Here is a 20,887-nt window from a genome sequence, read left to right as displayed (position 1 = left end):
AGTCGGTTTTTTTAAGTGTGATATTCGAGTCGAGTTCGGGTTTAGGGTGAAAAATACCCGACCCGAAAATATATATAATTTTACCTTATATATTTAGAAATAATTACAATAATACCTCTCTATATATAATATTTTTCAATTAAGTCACTGTTTTTATTGAATAAAAATAATTTTTTATTATTTTGGGTCGGGTCGAGTCGGATGAAACTTTATTTTGTTCGGTCGGTTGAGTTTTTTAAGTGTGATATTCAAGTCGAGTCGGATTTTTTTAAGTGTGATATTCGGGTTCGGGTTTAGGGTGAAAAAAATCGACCCGACCCGAAAAATATATATAATTTTACCTTATATATTTATGAATAATTACAATAATACCCCTCTATATATAATTTTTTTCAATTAAGTCAATGTTTTTATTGAATAATTTTTTTATAATTTATTGAAACGAATAATCAATCAATAAAATACAAATTTAATATTTTTTAATTTTTTATAATATATTACTACATGTAAGTTGTAAACAAACTAAAATAAAACAAAAAAATAAGAAGAGCAATTATATCATTTTACATTATTGAAATTAAATTTATCTAACATGTATACGAACTAAATATAATATAGAATTAGATTTCAATTCTATTTCCTATCAACCAAATAAAATATGAAATTGGATTTTCCTTCCATATTCTAATTCTATCGTAAACATTCGACGGAACCAAACGCCAAGAGAAACAATGCGAAACCATGTCTGGGGTTGAGCTCTCTGCTTCGGAGAAGAAGAAGCACAAGAAGAAAACCATACCCGAATTCGAACCTAAAGAATCATATCAGGACTTCATGATTAAACCTCAGAGTTCAACCCCTTCCATCGACACTTCCCAGTGGCCCATCCTCCTCAAAAACTACGACCGCCTTAATGTCCGAACCGGACACTACACTCCTCTTCCCTCCGGTTTCTCTCCTCTCAAGCGTCCCTTGGCCGAATACATCAGGTACGGTATTTTGGACCTCGATAAGCCCTCTAACCCTTCTTCCCATGAAGTTGTAGTTTGGATTAAGCGCATTCTGCGCGTCAAAAAAACCGGGCACAGTGGAACTTTGGACCCCAAAGTCACTGAGAATCTCATTGTTTGTATCGATAGAGTAACACGACTTGTTGAATCCCAACAAGGTGCAGGCAAGGAGTATGTCTGCGTTGCCCGTTTGCATTCCAAAGTTCCCGACGTCGCTAAGGTTTCTAGGGCCCTCGAAACTTTAACCGGAGCTGTTTTCCAACGGCCGCCGTTGATTTCCGCCGTTAAAAGACAGCTTAGGATTAGGACTGTCTACGAAAGTAAGCTTCTTGAGTACGACGCCGATAGGCATTTGGTTGTTTTCTGGATCTCTTGCGAGGCGGGTACATATGTTAGGACTATGTGTGTTCATTTAGGATTGATTCTTGGTGTTGGTGGTCATATGCAGGAACTTAGGAGGGTTAGGTCTGGGATTTTAGGGGAGAAAGATAATATGGTGACGATGCACGATGTTATGGATGCTCAATGGGTTTATGATAATTATAGGGATGAGACTTATTTGAGGTGGGTTATTATGCCTCTTGAAGTTCTTTTGACTAGTTATAAGAGGTTGGTTGTTAAGGATTCTGCTGTTAATGCTATCTGTTACGGTGCAAAGCTGATGATTCCGGAACTACTTATTCGAGAACGATATCGAGGTTGGGGAGGAAGTTGTGTTGATGACTACCAAAGGAGAGGCGATTGCGTTGGGGATTGCTGAAATGACGACTGCGGTAATGGCTACTTGTGATCATGGTGTGGTGGCAAAGATTAAGAGGGTTGTTATGGACAGGGATACTTATCCAAGGAAGTGGGGTTTGGGGCCGAATGCTTCGATGAAGAAGAAATTGATTGCAGAAGGAAAATTGGATAAGCATGGGAAACCAAATGACAATACTCCTAAAGAGTGGTTGAGAAATGTTGTGTTGCCAACCGGTGGGGATTCTATGGTTGCAGGCATTGCACCTGGTACAGCTGTTGTAGAAACAGAGATTACAGTGGTAGAGAAGGAAAAAAGTGAGGATGGGGAGGGGCACAAGCGCAAATTGGATGAAAGCAGTAATAGCCCTGTCCCAGTTGTTGCTAAGAAAGCTAAAGCTGAGGAAGCAGAATCAGAGAAGAAAGAGAAAAAGAAGAAGAAGAAGAAGAAAGATAAAGAGGATGCTGGTGCAGAAACTGAAGAGAAGCCTGAGAAGGTGAAGAAAAAGAACAAGGATGAAGCGGCTTCACCGGATACAGGCAAGTCCGAGAAGAAAAAGAAGAAGAAAGTGAGCGAGACTACAGATGTTGTTAGTGAGGCAGATGATGCAGCCGATTAAAGCGAAAAGAAGAAAGATTTAGTAGAGGAGTAGATGAGCAGCAAGTCTCAGACCATTCCTATTTATAGGAAACCAATTTCTCCCTGTATGTTTAGCACCTACAGTCACATTTTTGTAGTTTTTACATTTTCTCTCTGTAGTTTTGGATTTGGTTTACTCTTGTGCAATGGAATGCTTTTATTATCTAAAACAGTCATTCTACATCTGTAACCAAGAATACTACCAAAATTACTTGGACCATCTTTTGTTATCAGATTGATTTCAGCCTCACAATCACTTTCTACTACCAAAATACTGCATTGGCTGTAACCAAGAAGCCAAGTTACTTGGACCATTACGAATAATACCACCAGCAGCACTTGAACAACCTGCCTTGGCGGCACTATCAGCGTTGGCCTTGACTTTGACCTGTCTCTCTGTAGGTGGCTGCCTACCAAATCGTGGGCCGGACTCTCGACTTCGATGCTGTCCATTTAGGTGTAAACTAAAACCCTGATGTTCCTTGCTGAGCTAAAAGTCGTCACTACCATGTCATCTATACAATGCTTCCTTTCGCAAATATCAAATATGTATGCCTGAACTTTGGAACAATTTTTGTAAATAATAAAACATCAATCATAACCCCCACGATAATTTATTGAAAATATTTTTATATGATTGAAAAAAATTGGATTAAATTTATTCATTGATTTTTCATTGTTGTTTGAATCGATTGAATTAGAGATCATGGAATGTATCGAGTTTTTATGGGCTTAATATTATGTCGGATTACCCACCATCATCGTAATATGATCGTAGAACAAAAATTAGTTAATCATTTTTATTATTATGTTTAGGGGTGAGTAGGGATGGGAATGAGTCGGATTTTTGGTCCACCTGACCCGACCCAAAAATTTTATATCTTTCACCGAATCGACCCGACGCTACTCGAAAAATATATACCCTCCATCGGACTCGAACCCAACCCAACTTTTTGAAATAAAATCCGAACCCAACCCGAAACAATAAAAAATATTATTTTTTAATTGAAAAAAATAATATATAGTGGGGGTTTTATTGTAATTATTCATAAATATATAAGGTAAAATTATATTTTTTTGGGTTGGGTCGGGTCGGGTATTTTCACCCTAAACCCGAACCCGAACCGAACCCAATTTTTTTTTTAAAAAAAATCCTACCCAATCGGGTCGGATCAGGTCGAAACCTGTCGGGTTTGGATCCCATGCCCATCCCTAGGGGTGAGTAGAACTCGACTTGACTTGAAAAATATTTTTTTATTTCGAATTATTAGAGTTATTTCAGTCAACTCGAATTATCAATTCGGTTTTCGAGTTTGACTCGAGTTGAAATTTCAAAAATTCGAGTAATTAAAAAAATACAAAATTTGGATGAGTATTTTGACAAATTTACGTTTTGGTCATTAATTTCCTATTCCTTCAATTCCTCTATTTTAAGTCAATTTTTTTTACCATATTTGAACCACATGCTCCTAAATCATCATATAATACATATTGCTTTTAATTCCATTTTTGATAATGAATTTTTATTTTTTCAATTTAGTCCTCCAATTTTGCATGATTTTCATATTTCTTCGATTCATCTTTTATTTTAAGTGCGTTTTTGGCCAATTTTAAACCATATGCTCCCCTACCACTACAGAATACATATATAACTTCAATTTCTATTTTTCACTAAAAATGTATCTCCTTTTTAAATTTAGTCTCATAACTTTGCATTTTACTCAATTTAGTCTTTTGACTATAATTGTTTACAAATTCTTTCTTCACATCAAATTCTTTAATTCCTTTATACTTCCATCAATCTTTTATCCTTAAAATACCTTCTTTGAAATATAATATCGTAGATTTGTTTTATAATTTTAGATTGTATGTGATATATTAAATAACATTGAATATGAAGAGATATATATATATATCATATATATAATTAGAGAAAGTCAAAAAATTGGAACTAATTCGTACAATAATATTATAAATAATTAATTAAATTTGTATAGAAACTCGAACAACTCGAATTGACTCAAAAAAATTTCAAGTCAACTTCGAGTTATAAAATACGACTTGTCAACTCGAATAACTTGAAATTTTTTAACTTTCCTTGACTCGATCGAATTCTCACCCCTAATTATGCTCGTACATGGCTTTTATATCCCATTGCACCATTTAATCTGAAATGACCCAACAACAAAAATGATTTGAAGGGCAGTCGTTCCTTGAAAATTTTAAATTAGTATACATTTTTAAATATATTTCTGTATTTTCAATTGATTATATGTTTTCATCCCCTTAAAATTTTATAAGTTTGTCCACTCCTAAAATTTTAGAAGTGTACCTCTTAATATAAGATCATATATCCGCCAACCGCTCAACTAACAAACCAACACAACCAACCTAGAAGGCCTAACAAACTAATTGTAACAAATTCTACATATTAGAAAAACTGGGCTGTGCTACTACAACCCAATTCGTCTTAGGGTCAAACTTGGGCTAAACTTCAATAATATATATTTAAAAAATAGTGTTCTTTTTTGCCTTTTCACCTGCAATTTGCTAACGAGCTCTTTGCTTTTGATGCACTGAAATTGAAGAGAAACGAAGGCTGATAGGAAAAGAGAAGAAAAGGGAAAGGGAAAGGGAAATTTGAGGAAATAATGGGAATAAAAGGAATAGTAAAGAAAGCGGTGGAGGTGGGAGAGATGGGATTCAACAAAGATGGTGGAGCCATTAACTGGTTCCCAGGCCACATGGCCGCCGCCACTCGCGCCATTCGTAGCCGCCTCAAGCTCTCCGACCTCGTCATCGAAGTTCGCGATGCTCGTGTTAGTCCAATCTCTTGCTTCTATTACTTTTACTCATTTTATTTTAAATTTCAGAATTTGTTTCTACTGTTTTTTTTAGTTAAAAGAAAATTTATTTGCAGATTCCATTTTCATCTGCTAATCAAGACTTGCAACCTCAGCTCTCAGCTAAAAGACGCGTCATTGCTCTCAACAAGAAAGATTTAGCCAACACCAATGTCCTCAATGTTCGTACATGTTTGCATTCAATTCTTCTTTTCTTTCAGTCGTCGGCTCCGTCTGATTGTTACTTTTATTAATTTGCTTTATATTATTTTTTCCAAGAAAGAAAAAAGCACCCTAAGATAAAAAAGCATTGATTCGATTACTTGAAAATTGTTTTGCTTTTTAGCTACCATTGAAAAAGTTGTAGCTGAAATAATAGCCAAACATAATTTTTACTAATTCTTTGGAGTTCCATGTCTGATGAAAACTTGAGTATTAAGATTATGATGTTTTCTGTCAATGAACTCTGTTAGGTTATGCCTTTGGAATATGATGCTTATTGGGTTACTATCCTTTTCTGCAGAAATGGGTCCGTTATTTTGATTCGAGTAACCAAGATTGCCTTCCTATAAATGCACATAGCAGAAGTTCTGTTAGAAAGGTCAGTTGATTCTCGGCTCTGCTTTCCTTTAATACCATTTCCTTGTAAAATTATTTCAGGGGGTGATTGATAAAGAAAACTTACTCATTAGTATATTTCAGAATAAATAACAAATCATCTAATGATTTCTCATTGAATTTTCTCATGCTGTTTCTTTTGCAGTTGTTTAGCCATTGTTAAATTGCATGGTTATTATGCTTATGGTGTTTAGCTTAGAATCAGGAACCTCAAAAGTATTATCAGTAAACTTTGAAATCAGTCTTTTGATAGGGTAGCATAATTAGATACTCATTAACTTCCATGGCTTTTTTGAATGTTGTTTCTCGACTGACATGATTATAATTTATAATATGATTTATTTTTTTGGAGTTTTAAGTCTTTAAAATTTTATGATAATGTAAACAAGATGTAGATCTGTACTTTGGATAACGGATCTCATGCTACATCCATAGTAAATCACCCCCCCTTCCCTTGTGGGACCTGGAGGAGACATTAGGATAAAGTGGTTGCGTGGGGAAGAAGTATTATAAAATAAAGAATGAAATATGCGTTATCTTTCTATTAAGCTATAAATGATTCTTCTTATTGAATTGCCTTATTTGTTAGAAATAAAAGTGTTAACCTAATTTCTTAGGCATTTATAACTTATTCTGATGTCTGGTTGAAGTTTATAACGGAGATAAGGTTCTGTGCACATTGTCCCTCTTGGATAATGTCATTCCAGGTAAATTTAGTATGCTATTGTCCAAGAAATCTATCTAATTAGATTACTCAAAAAAAAAAAAGTGTTTTATGTTCTCACTTCTGTTATTCCATCCTATGATATTGATTGTTCAAGATGTTTTTCTTTTCCCATAGGTTTGTTAAATAAATGAGTACTTTTGGCTTTTAGATTTTCAATTTGTTTTGGTATGGAACAATTTGAATCATGTGCTAAATATATTTGTTTATATTGTTGGTCAGTAATCCTTGCTATATTGTATCTGCTTATGACAGATTGCTTATATCATTATTCATACTGTATTAGGTTATCTTGAAATATTATTTCTTCACCTCTCTCTCCAGCTTCATCCATACACTGTTATTTTCATGTGCTATTTTTATCTCTCCTTTTCTCCCTATGATGATTCATGTGCACCAGCTTCTTGCTCTTGTGGAGTTCAAATTGAAGGAAGTTATTTCTAGAGAACCTACACTCCTTGTTATGGTAGTTGGTGTTCCTAATGTGGGGAAATCAGCTTTGATAAATTCAATCCATCAAATTGCATCAACTCGCTTTTCTGGTAAGAAGATATCTTTTAGGGATGATTTAGGGCAGAATAGCTTTGAGCATGGAAGTTGATTAATACAAATCCGTTGACTTGAGTAATAATAGTATGAATTTTAATGCATAGTGCAGGAGAAGATGAAACGAGCCACTGTGGGTCCATTGCCAGGTGTTACTCAAGATATTGCTGGTTACAAGGTCAAGTGTTCTACTTTTTCTCTTCCTTTCTCTGGTACATGCACATGCCTGACAAATCCAGAAACAAGCTGGAACTATTTTATGGAATCAATGCATGGCTTCTGTTTGTCATCTTAGCGAGCTTTATTTTATTACAACTTTTTAGTCTGGCTGTAACTAGTAAGTCTAGCCTCTGAGCCATAGTGCTCAACATGGCCTGCTAATATGATTCCAACTTAAGATACCTTGCGGGTTTTGGCACATTTAATAAAACCAGGTCAGTCTGTTCAGACAATTAATAAACTTTTCATATTGAGGTGACCCAGCTATTGTGAAATTGACTCCATATTGACAATAATAATCAGTAATGGCAGATTCACTTTGTGTTATGATACTTATTTTAACTTCAACATTGTATCAAGGACTTTTTTTAATATACCTAATGCTCACAAACTTACAGATTGCTCATCAACCAAGCATTTATGTGCTTGATACACCAGGAGTACTAGTTCCAAACATCCCAAACATAGAGACAGGGTTAAAGCTAGCTTTGGCAGGTACCTTTTGTGTACTATCCTTAATCACACCATATTGATCACATAAGTGTGTGCTAATTTTTGTTATAGATCTATATTCAAATGGGGATTTTTGTATTGGATTCTAAAAATGATGGGTGTTTCTGCAGTTTCTTTAATGTGTTTCTTTTTTTTTTTATAGGAATAGGAGGTCTCATTAAAAACCTCCTTCTTAGTTGGCTCTTGTGGAAGAGGCAACATCGGAAGGAGGAAAAGAGTACCTCATCTTATTAATAAACCAAAATTACATAATCTTACATCTTACATCATAACTTCCCAAAATAAAATACAAACCAAACCAACCATAAAGCTATAATCATCAACCAATTCCCTCCTTAGCTAACTTATCTGCCTCCGAATTGCAACTCCTAGGAATCCATCTAACAATAATACCCCTAGCAGAAACTAAGGTCCCAATTTCCCAACCAAAGTACTAAGAAACGTAGGGGCAGAAACTGGTGACAGAATCCAATCAATTGCTGATTTACAATCAGACTCTAGGATTAATCTTCCTTTCGAAGCCCATTCAGACGAAAGGAATAGATCAATTCCTTGTTTAATAGCCTTCAGCTCAGCTAACATAGGAGGACCAGGACCCACCGCTATAGAAAACGAGTTTAAAATATTACAATTCGAATCTTTCAAGACTCCACCAATTCCACCCTGCAGCCCATCACCTCTCACTGCTCCATCAACATTGAATTTAAAGAAATCTGTAGGAGGTGGAGACCAGTAGATAGCCTTCTTCGATTTATAGGAAATAGAGTGAAATGTATCTGCCAACGTTGGATCTCCTACTAGTATGTCAACCTGAATATTAGCATTAGGGAATTTCGCTAAAAACCATTTAGCTAATCTAACCCTGGAAATGAAGAACAAAGAAGAAGTATCTAGTTTCCAGTTCTCAAACACCACTGAGTTCCTAGCTTTCCATAAAGACCATAGAACGACTCCTGGAATAAACTTCCAAATAGTAGACTGCTCCCTTAGATAAGACCAGGAACAAAGAAGGGAAGAAGGTTCTTGAGGCATAACTGAAGAGATATCCCATAGTCTTAGAAATCTATACCACAATTCCTCTGCCACCGAACACGAAATAAACAGATGATGGATTGTTTCCTCATATTTATGACATAAAAAACACAGAACATCTTCTATCGAAATCCCTCTTTTCTTCAATTCCACTCTAACCGCCAATTTTTAATGAGTAATCTGCCAAAGAAATGTTTCTACTCTAGGAGGAGCCATTCCAGACCACACCCATTTCTTCCACTGAAAAGGAGTTCCCATTCTACTTGAAATAGTGAGTCTATCCGATTTTGCCGAATACACGCCTTCGCCTTTCCCCCGACCAAGCTAGAAAATCCTCCATAGATTCATTCAAGACAATATTATGAATCAAACTCATTAACGCACACCACTGCTTAAACTCCCAATCACAAAGATTTCTCCTTAGTGTAATATTCCAAACCCATCCATTATTTTCAAAGGCACCAAATTCAGCCACTTTACCCCTTTTATTAGCAGAAAGGGCAAAAATCCTAGGAAATTGTATCTTTAGAGAAGATCCATTGACCCAAATATCATTCCAAAACTCAATTGACCTACCGTTCCCCACTTGTAACTTCGAGTGAGACCTCAAACACTCACCAATCACGTCCTTTTTCTCATAGTTACTCAGAATCCCTCTCCATAGGGAAGAATCTTGAGGAGAAACAGCTTTGCCTATTGACAAAGATAACGTATTGATATTATGCAAACAACAAATTAATTTTTTCCATTGAGAGTCTTTTTCATTTGCATACTTCCAAACCCATTTCCCAAGCAAAACTCTATTAGCCAAACTCAAATCCAAAACTCCTAAGCCACCTTCTTCAAATGGTTGACATATCGTATTCCAATTCACCCAATGAACCTTTTTCTTGTCTGAAACTTCACCCCAAAGAAATCTGGCCATTGCTGAATTTAGTTTCTGATTTACCTTCCCCGGAATCTTAAAAATAGAGAGGTAAAAAATAGGTAAGGATGACAACACCGATTTTACCAACACCAATCTTCCAGCCATCGAAAGTGAAGCTGCTTTCCAGCCTGCTAATCTCGAGTAAACTTTCTGTAAAATGGGCTCCCATAACAACTCAGAATTTTTATTCGCCCCAATAGGTAAACCTAGATAAATCATAGGAAAAGATCCAATCCCGCAACCAGCTTCCAGTGCAAAATCTTGTAGACTGTCTTCTGTCATATTAATCCCAAACAATTTACTCTTGGACAAGTTAAGATGAAGCCCTGTAATTAAACTGAACACCCTCAAAACTCTCTTAATATTAAGAATTTGGGTGGAGGAGTCTCTGCAGAATAAGATTAGATCGTCTGCAAACTGTAGATGCGTCAAATTAAAAAGATTACCGACCTTACCAATACTGAAACCTTCGAAAAGGCCAAGAACAGCAGCCTTACTCAACATTAGATTTAAGAGCTCACCAACAATGTTGAACAAATGAGGGGACAAACTACACCCTTGTCTCAACCCCGTACCCATATGAAATTCTGGTGTTGGAGATCCATTAACTAGAACCGAAATTGAAGCAGAAGAAATACAATAATCCATCCAAGATATCCATTTATCCCCAAAGCCCAATACCTTCAATAATCTCAGAATAATTGGTCATTCCACTGAATCATAGGCTCTCTGAAAATCGACTTTAAAAACCACTCCTTTCCTGCCTTTTTTCCGCCAATAATCAATAGATTCATTGGCCATAAAAGCACAATCCAACAACTGCCGACCTGGAATAAAAGCGAACTGCGATGGACTGATCAAATCTTTAATCACTGAAACCAATCTTCTCGATAAGATTTTGGAGATGATTTTGTACAAGCTACCAACTAAACTTATAGGTCTGTAATCCTCAATGCCTTCAGGATTTAGTTTCTTAGGGATCAATGTAATAAAAGCATGATTGACCCCATGCTCCCAACTCCTTCCTCTGTGAAAGTCATCCACAATCTTTAATGTGTTTCTTGTTTTAGGCTTCATTTGGCAAAAAGGAATTTAGAACAGTCACTGCATTTATGCAAGTGGGAAGTACTTATGAGAAATTGTTTTCTGCTCCATTCTTTTTCTAAAATTATCAATTCTAAATTTTCTCAAGAGATAGGATGTGTTTAAATCCTTTAGGTAAATATAAAAATTGTAAGTTCAGCTTACTGCATTTCACCCTACCTATTGAAAGAATTTCAACTACCCCAATTCACTTGCAGGGTCTGTAAAGGATTCAGTAGTCGGTGAGGACCGCATTGTACAATACCTACTGACTGTGCTGAATACTCGAGGTACTCCCCTTCACTGGAAGCACTTAGCTAAGCAAATGGAAGAGATCACACAAATTTTTGAGGACAAACCAGGTTACAATCCAAAAGATCTTCGGCCAAAAATGAAGAAGTTGCCCAATGCATCTGATCTACTGTATGTCAAGGTAATAGGGGTAAACACTGACTTACGGCATAAGATCTTTCAGATGTAGCAATAATTTATATGAGCGTTACTAGTTTCCATAATCTTAAGACAACTATTGATAGGTGCAATGACTATATGATCATGATGCTCAAATCTGTCACTGTTTTGGACTCAGTGGCTACTATGCCTGAAACTTTCACACAGAAGTCATAACACAAGGCATCAACACTTGTACAAAGTAGAATGTGGCTAAGAGAAAGGATTATACTCAAGCTTATAGTCACAGGCAGTAATCAATGATTGAACAAAAAAACTGTGTGATTTATATATCTAATATATTGATTGCATAAAGATAAGTCTTAGTATTATGCAATAGATAGAAGCAGTAATAGTTGGCTCGTCTTTAACTGCTGTTTTAGTCTGTAGTTAAAACATGTGGAAAGTTTGAACCAGTTCCTTTTGAGAGTTGCTATGCAAAGCGAAGTTTGAATCATATTTTTAGGCTGAGTTGCTTAGTGTGCAGAGAAAAACAGTTGCAAAGTTTGTAGACTCCAAAAGGTTTCATTTAATCAAAACCCTTGCCTTTGTGTGTGTGCATATATTATTCATTATCATGTAAAAAATATTACCTGTAATTATGGTGTGCTGTAAATTCACAGCACATTCTCAAGAAAATATTTAAATTTTGAACAATCTGTATGATTTATTAATATTGGAGTTACTTTAAGTATGCAAGGCTGCTCCTATATGTGTGTGCGGGCAGCTCGATTGTCATTGTCTACTTCTATATGTGAATTCTTGTTCTTTTCGCGTGGCCTATTTGACATTTTGAAGTTTTGAACCGTGAAAAGGATTAACTACAAAACCTTATTGATTTATCATTATTTCTGTGTTCCCACTCTTTGTTCTTTCTGAATTTAGGATCTTGTGAGAGAAGTCCAACATGCACTGTATGTGAGTCTTTCCGAATTCGGTGGCAATATCGAAGACGAGAATGGCATGGAATGTCTTATAGAACATCAATTCGAAGTGCTGCAGAAAGCACTGAAGATACCTCACAAGTCTTCGGAAGCTCGTTTGATGGTATCAAAGAAGTTTCTTACTTTATTTAGGACAGGTAAACTTGGTTCTTTTGTCCTTGATGATGTCCCTGAGTTGAACCGTGAACCATAAAATAACATTTCCTCCATTATTTCCGTCCTTAATTTTGATTAAATGAACCCTTTTGGGTATCTTGAAGAAACATGGCAAGGTTAAAAGCTTTTCCTCCATTATTTTAGTCCTATATTTCTTTCTTTCTTTCTGGTATTGACAATTTTAAAAGCATAAGCCAATCAGGGATGGGAATTTGAATTGCATATTCGAATCAGATATAAATAAACATTCTCATATATCTATTATTTGAATCTGCATTTTTTTTAATGTGAATGCAGATTGTGAATCTGAATATCTGATTTCGAATTTGAATTACATAACAAAGAACATGTTTTTGTTTAAGAGGATTTTAATATTAAGATTATTGTATTGTTTTGTTAAAGAAGTGAAGCTTTTCTAAGGAGGCAAGATCTGCCCTTGGCGTCTTAAAAATGCTTGCCATAAAGTTTTTACCTTTTCAATCCATTATAAGTTGACATTAAAACTTCTAAAAAAATATATCACAACTTTTAAGAGAATAACATTAAATATTTTAATCAGTTTATAAAAGAATTTCTAATAATTTTTTTTTATTTGCATACTTATTTTTTTGGTAAAATAAGAGACTATAATAGAGATTATATATTTTGATAAAGCGTTAAAATTATAATTCATGTATATTTTGATAAAATGTTTAAATTTTTTTAAATCGGTAATATATTTGGATAATACCTAAATTGTGGTACTTATATTTAAATTTATATTTAAAATTCATATTTGAATTTGTATTTATTTTTAATTAAAATTTATATTTAAATTTTTCTAAAATGTTGAAATTGGTACTTACATGTAAATTTTGAACAATTATTGGGCATAACACGCATTTTTTTTTGAAGAATCTAGAAACTAATATCATCTTTAACTTTATTCAATTTCACCATATAGTTTAATTTGAAGCTTATAAACTCGGAAATTTGATTAATGCTCTTTAAACTTGAATTAAACTTTTTTTAAAAAAAACATAATCTCGAATGATTACGAGGTAATATATGTTTAGAATATTTTTTAGTCATTGATAACATATACATAACTTGCAGACACAACTATTCGAAGTAAATTAAACTTAAATGTATACAATATGTCTATTTAGAAAAAGAATATTATATAAATACAATCTAATGTATATAGCTGTATCATATGTCTCTAGCCACATAGAAGTAAAATCATTTTCCAACTGAATTCCGTAACAATTAAAAGGAAAATCATTTCCAAATTGAACAAACTCATCAACATGATCTCCCACATACCAATTCATGTCATCGCTTGGGGAAGAAGGCACCATTTCCATTTCACTCCATTCAAAGCTCTCAATGTCTTCTCCTTCAATGCTGCATGAACCACCACTCCCCATTCTAATCACAGCTTCTAGAGATTCCATCAAACTATTAACCTGCTCCTCATTACAGCAATCCTCACTCTGTGATTCCTCTAACAACGACATCAGAAGAGCGGTATCTGATTCCGGGACTTTGATGGCATTAGTTCCATTTATTGATCCTGGTTGTTCTTTTAACATGAGAGCCATACCTTGCAGCTTTCTTGGTTTGGAAGTAACAAGGAATGAAAGAGGCTATAAGATATCTTTGACTTGAGATTTCAAGAACTTGCAATGACTACATTTAATGGAAGCTAGCTAGCCATTTTATAGCCCCAGAGATTGTACTTAGGAGACCCTATTGAACGTGCACACATGAGCTCAACCAATAATCTATTAGACAATAAAAGAAGGAACAAAGAAAGAACATATAGGTAATAAAGTAAGTATGATAATAATGAATGTAAAACAATACACCTAGATTTAACGAGGAAAAATCTTTTTGTGGAAAAAATCACGGGCAGAAAAGGAAAAAATTATTATGCCAAAAAAGATTATAATAAGATTAGTGTCTAAACGTGATTTAAGATTTAATCAACTTACATCTAAATCCTAATCCTTAATATCTATTTATAGAGATAAATTTATTGTTTAGAATGGAAACTTGCATATAAAGAAATATACTCAAACAGAGTTTCCTACTCTTTATTAATTCTACCTGCCACCACAGACCCTCATTTTAACCTCTATGTAAAGTGAATTTTTTCCTAACCATCTCTGTCCGATAAGAAAGAATTAAAGTTACACAACTTTAATAATACAATTATTTTTTAAGTGGTGATAAATCAAAGTTGCATTAATTAATTTCCACCACAAGATTTGAAGTATATATCTCAATTGAAGGACTCCAAAGAAAGATCCCACTTTTTGTAGCAACAACTACTTTACAGGCAGGCGATATCCCACAACATTGGTTGCATCTGACTCAACCAAACATAGAGCTGACAAAATCTTATATGAAATGAACATTTTAAGCACCATTGCCAACTTGGGGTTTGCATTATTTTTTTGAATCTTTGAATTAAAGCATTAAACATAGTGCTAAAAAATGGTGGAAGTCAAATTGGACCACTTCAATTTGATTTGGATGGAAATGAATTGTGGTTGAGGGAAGTGTGCTTGCACACAGGTGTGATGGAATATGATGCATTCACATTTTATCTTTACAAAACTAATAAAAGGAGAATATGATATATTTTAGCCTGCTTTCATCTTTTTTTTATATATGTTAAAGTATGATAGATTTTTTATGCTTCAATGTTTTATTATGTATGTATGTATGTATGTATGTATGTATGTATGTATGTATGTATGTATGTATGTATGTATGTATGTATGTATGTATGTATGTATGTATGTATGTATGTATGTATGTATGTATGTATGTATGTATGTATGTATGTATGTATGTATGTATGTATGTATGTATGTATGTATGTATGTATGTATGTATGTATGTATGTATGTATGTATGTATGTATGTATGTATGTATGTATGTATGTATGTATGTATGTATGTATGTATGTATGTATGTATGTATGTATGTATGTATGTATGTATGTATGTATGTATGTATGTATGTATGTAGTATGTATGTATGTATGTATGTATGTATGTATGTATGTATGTATGTATGTATGTATGTATGTATGTATGTATGTATGTATGTATGTATGTATGTATGTATGTATGTATGTATGTATGTATGTAGTATGTATGTATGTATGTATGTATGTATGTATGTATGTATGTATGTATGTATGTATGTATGTATGTATGTATGTATGTATGTATGTATGTATGTATGTATGTATGTATGTATGTATGTATGTATGTATGTATTATAAGGAGAATATGATATATTTTGGCTTGCTTTCATCTTTTTATATGTATATATATATGTTTAAAGTATGATAGATTTTTTATGCTTCAATGTTTTATTATATATATGTATATATTATAAGGATAATATGATATATTTTGCTTGTTTTTCATGTTAACTTTTTATATGTTTAAAGTATAATAGACTTTTTGTGCTTTAATGTTTTATTATATATTTTTATATGTGTGTGTCATGTTTGTATTATTTTATTTTTTATATTACTATTTTTTTCTATATAAATTTTGTTATATTCATGTATGTGTATGGTGTTCATGGTTTATTTTGTAATTTCTTGCCACTTATTTTAATTTGTTTTCAATTTTTTTATCAAATCTTAATTTATTTAATATTTTACGAAGTTTATCACAAATGATTCAATTTTAACTCTAATATCCATTTATTAAGAAATTAAAATATCATTAAAATAACTTATTATATTGATTGGATTTAAAATTCAGATTTAATCAATTAAAAAATATTATCACTTTAATTTTAAATGATATATTTAAAAAGTTATATCATATTTCCAATAAAATTTCATCACGTAGTTTTAGTTCGACATATATCATATATTATTTTGTTCAACAAATTCTCGTCAACTCGTTTTTGTTATTAAATTCATGTTTTAATTAATTTGCTATCATTTTGCAAAAAAAAGATGCATGGTAAAGGAATTGTTATCATCTCTTGAGGTCCCGAGGTGTATACTGAAATGTATGAGCATTCATTATTAAATGATTAAAATTTTTTGAACATATATCATCTTATATTTAATTAGTCAACGTTAATGCATATTTTGTTCTCTAACTTTGGCAATAGGTATTTAGTTGGTCCTATTCTTTTTAATTTATTTGGTACTTTAATTTGGTTTTAGGTACCTGGCTAATACCTGAACTTGGTCATAGATACCTAATGTACCTTTGAATTTTTTTGACTCATTTGACCCATGAATCTGACTTTAGGTACCAATTCGATACTTGAAGTTGAAAAATGTTGCATGCATTAACAAAATACTTAATTTCATTAAAATTTTATTGACGTGCCACTTCAACTGATCAATTGATTTCACATAACCAACCAATCGATTGATGTTGCATGCCTTAAAACGAATATATGCATCAATCGATTAGTTGAAGGTAACATATCAATTAAATTTTAACAGATTTATGTTTTTAAAATTAATATATGTAATAGTTTTCAAGTTTAGATACCCAGTGAGTCCGAGAGAGTTCAAGTACCAATTGGGTACTATGGCTAAGGTCGTTGTACATTTTTTAAGGTACATGATATTTATTGATTAGTTAGAGATGACATATTAGTAAAATTGAAGGTAATATTTTTTTGGATTAACACAAGTTTTCCCCCCAAATTAAAGTATTTATTAGATATTTAATGCCAAATTCAAGGTTTAAATAAATTAAAAAAAAGTTAAGAGTTCAACTAGGTAGATTCCTAAGATCAAAATCATAGCTAAATAGAACCAAAAAGAATTTAGAAACCAACTAGATATCTAAATCAATTGTTAAGAGCAGAGACGGACGTATAATTTTATGTTGGGGAGGAATTTCTAAAATTTTAGAAGGCAACGAACTTATAAAATTTAAGGGGACAAAAACAAGATTATCAATTGAAAATACAAAGAAAATATCTAAATATATGCTAATTTAAAATTTTCAGATGAGTAACTGCCCCGCTTGCTCCCTTTCGTTCATTCTTGATTAAGAATCTATATGCAATAGCCCTTATTTAATCAATTGCGTCAAATAGCTTTACGAAACTCCGTCGATATCTATAATGTATAAAGATTTAGAAATTTTGGTTATGTAACTTCTACTCATTTTTGTACAAAGCAATGTGATGTGGAAATTTCGAAGGTGAGTAATGATTTAAGTAGGTGCAAATTCCAGTAGCATCTGTTTCAATCCCTGAAATGCCATGGCTTGGTGATGGGGAGGGCTTTCGTCTCCATTGCTAGGGATTTGTACATCCACCATTAGGTTACTTATATCAATTCGATTGGGGTTAATTATAGCTTCTAACAATCTCATCAAACCATCCAATTCTTCGTCATGTTATTCATTAAGTGACTCTTCAAGGAAAGACATTAGAAGATCATTGTAGTCATCGTGGTCACAGTTGATACGTGATGAATTTTCTTGCACTAAAAATGCCATTTCCAGTGAGAAACAAAGTAAAACTTCAATTTCCTTGCATAAACAAAGTGAATTAGAGTTGAAAACGTCGATCATAATAAAAATAAAAACCTAACTAGGATCTCTCTTACCAAATCATTAAGAATAAAATATCAAATTTACGAAAGCATATCTGAATTCATTGTTGGAGATCATCTACATTGAGATCTTCCAAGAATATAAGTTTCTCATTTCTTTTGAGTATAAATTCTCTGACAAGATAAAAGAAAATACAAGTGAACTTATTTCTTGGGGTCACTACCTCTTTATATAGATCAAATATTATGTCAGTCTTTTAAGTATTTATAATTCTGCCCCTCATCAAATTATAAATATAATATATGGTATCTACACTTTAACACCTATGATACATGTAACATAATTGATCACTTAATTTTATGTCATACACATAATAATATTATACATTATGCATATATGTCCACAATTATGAATTTTAATCCAACATAAAATGTATCGAAGCACAATTCTTATGGTTCACTCAAAAGGAAGTAAAACTTCATATAGTAAACTTGCAAACGTGCAATCCGGCTCCAATCATTCAGTTGGCACATATAATTGTGAAAAAGAAAGAAGAAAGAAAGTGGGCATATAGAAAAATCAAACATTGATAAGATAAGGGAATATAATAGAGTGTGTTATCTTCTCCAAAAAAAAAAGTAAAGATTTTCTTGATACACGAAATCTAGCTTTTATTATGGCCAAAGACATAAAAGAGAGGAATCAGCAACATCTTAAACAAAGATAGCCCACTCCTCTATACATCATTGACAAGTTTCCTCACCCATTATTTTCTAGTTTATGATTTCTTTTTCTTTTTTTTGAAGTGACTTGAATGATCAATGACATAAATGGGCTTACCTCACATGTTTTGGCTTGAGTGTTAGGAATTTACTAGTGGAAAGATCATCAAAAGTAAGATCAACGGCTTGAGTGTTAGGGATTTACTAGTGGAAAGATCATCAAAAGTAAGATCAACGTAGAATAAGACACATATAAAATACATCTGTCACATGGAGGTTTGAAGTTTCCGAGAATTAATTATGTTAATTAAAGAGATAATTTGAACTCTAGAGGATCGAATTATTAGAAATCTAAAATTTAAGGACTCAATTGAAGTGAAAATAGAATAATAAAGGACTAAATTGAGTGAATTAAAATTTAATGACTAAATTAAAAAAATTGGGACCATTTTGAATGCAGGTTAAAGATGGTAAACTAAAATTTAGTGATACTTTTCTTTAAAAAATTGTTGTATAGATCATGGTTTTCAGAACCGGACCGGTCATGCTACCGGTTCACTGGTTCAACCGGTCGAATCGGTCCGACCGGTCGGAAGAACCGGACGACGTCATAATTATTTAAAAAAGTAAATAAAAATACCAAAAATATTTAATAAAAAATAATTTTTTATATCACAAGTCATATTCAAAGCAAGTCATAACATATATAAGTTAAAAATCATAAAATCAAGTGAAACAAAATGATTCAAATTAACTACAACATAATATTTAAGGTAAAACATATTAAATAATAAATATAATTATATAACTATAATTAAAAAATAAATTTGGGGTTAAAAAATCATAACAAAATGATATTGTTTGGTTTAATTTTTTTTAAAACAATCCCACATGGCTAAGAAACATAGAAGAGCATCCCAAAAGTCTAAAGAGTAAAAATATGAGAACAAAACAATCTCACATTGCTAAGAAACATAGAAGTGCATCACAACTAACTTCTATAAATAATAGAGGTAATTTGACATTCAAAATCATGGAGCCTTTTGGTGAGCACTGAGTGAACTATTCTTTCACTTCAATTAAGCTCGAATTTTAGGCTTCAATCGAGCTTCTAATTTTTTTTTGAGTTCAAGCCTTTTTGAGTTCAAGTTTCAATATTATATTTCGAGTTTGAGTTGAACTTGATAATTTTTAGCTTGTGAGTTTGAGTTGAGTTGAGCTTACTTTTAAAGTTTTCAAGTTCGAGTCGAGCTCAGCAATACTCGAGTTCGACTTGGCTCGTTTAACAAACGACGTTGTTTGGTTTAATTTAAAAAAAAAACAAAAATCTTGGTTTTTCCCAGTTTTTTCCGATTTTCAGCCGGTCCGGTTCGAACGGTTCAGCAGTTCTGACCGGTTCACTAATAGCGGTTCAACCGATTTAGATTGAACCGGACTAAGCAACGGTTCCCGATTGAACCGACCGGTCCTGTCCGATTTTCAAAACAGAGGTATAGATCCATCTTCTATTTAAAAAAGAAAAAGTTTTGGACGTGGTTTTATAATAGGGTAAACTATATGTTTAGTACTTCAACTATTATTTTTGTTCTATTTTGATTATCTAACTATTTATTTTCAAAATCATACCTAACATTATGTTTTGGTTTCATTTTGGTCATCCGTTGTTGAAAAATTATCGGTGATGTCGACATGTCATCATAAGATAATGTTATGTCATCATTGAAAAATTAAAAAAAATGTCACGTCAGTAGTTCTGTTAATTTTTCAATGGTGAGTGGTTAAAATGAAACCAAAACGTAACGTTATGTATGAATTTGAAGAAAAAAATAATTGGGTAACTAAAATAGAACAAAAGTGATAATTGAAATACTAAACATGTATTTTACCCTTTATTATATTAAGTAGAACCATCAACAACATGGAATAATTAGGGAGATGGTTCTTTCTTTTGTCCCCAACTCACTTTTCCCTTTACCCTTTGATTATATTAAGTAGAACCATCAACAACATGGAATAATGAGGGAGATGGTTTTTTTTAAATTTATTTTTAGTGATAGAAAAAGTAAAAATGATTATAAATGACTATTAGAAAGGCTATATTAACATTTAGGAACCACTTAATTAACCTTTGTTCCTTAGTTAATTATATTCTCACGTGCAGAATAGTTTAGACT

The 20,887-nt window shown here is 32.8% G+C and overlaps 1 protein-coding gene and 1 pseudogene across 2 annotated transcripts; both read left to right on the top strand.

Annotated features, from left to right (window-relative positions):
• The first annotated feature begins 713 nt into the window (after positions 1–713).
• LOC120139774 lies at positions 714–2,401 on the top strand (annotated as a pseudogene).
• Positions 2,402–4,945: 2,544 nt separating this feature from the next.
• On the top strand, positions 4,946–12,579 carry LOC120139743 (short integuments 2, mitochondrial). Of its 2 annotated transcripts, XM_039154885.1 has the most exons (9): positions 4,946–5,207; positions 5,309–5,413; positions 5,755–5,832; positions 6,467–6,556; positions 6,974–7,115; positions 7,227–7,297; positions 7,737–7,833; positions 11,113–11,327; positions 12,230–12,579. In XM_039154885.1, the coding sequence occupies exons 1-9, from the start codon at positions 5,040–5,042 to the stop codon at positions 12,479–12,481; spliced, it is 1,218 nt and encodes a 405-aa protein (XP_039010816.1). In that variant the 5' UTR covers positions 4,946–5,039; the 3' UTR covers positions 12,482–12,579. The 2 variants fall into 2 exon arrangements, with proteins under 2 accessions (XP_039010816.1, XP_039010817.1); XM_039154886.1 differs by lacking the exon at positions 6,467–6,556 and having other exon boundaries at positions 4,947–5,207.
• Positions 12,580–20,887: the final 8,308 nt, after the last annotated feature.

The sequence above is a fragment of the Hibiscus syriacus genome, unplaced genomic scaffold, assembly GCF_006381635.1.
Source record: "Hibiscus syriacus cultivar Baekdansim isolate YM2019G1 unplaced genomic scaffold, ASM638163v2 tig00110773_pilon, whole genome shotgun sequence".
Lineage (NCBI taxonomy): Eukaryota > Viridiplantae > Streptophyta > Magnoliopsida > Malvales > Malvaceae > Hibiscus > Hibiscus syriacus.
The sequence above is the reverse complement of the archived record's forward strand: the minus strand, read 5'-3'. Positions and strand labels throughout refer to the sequence as shown.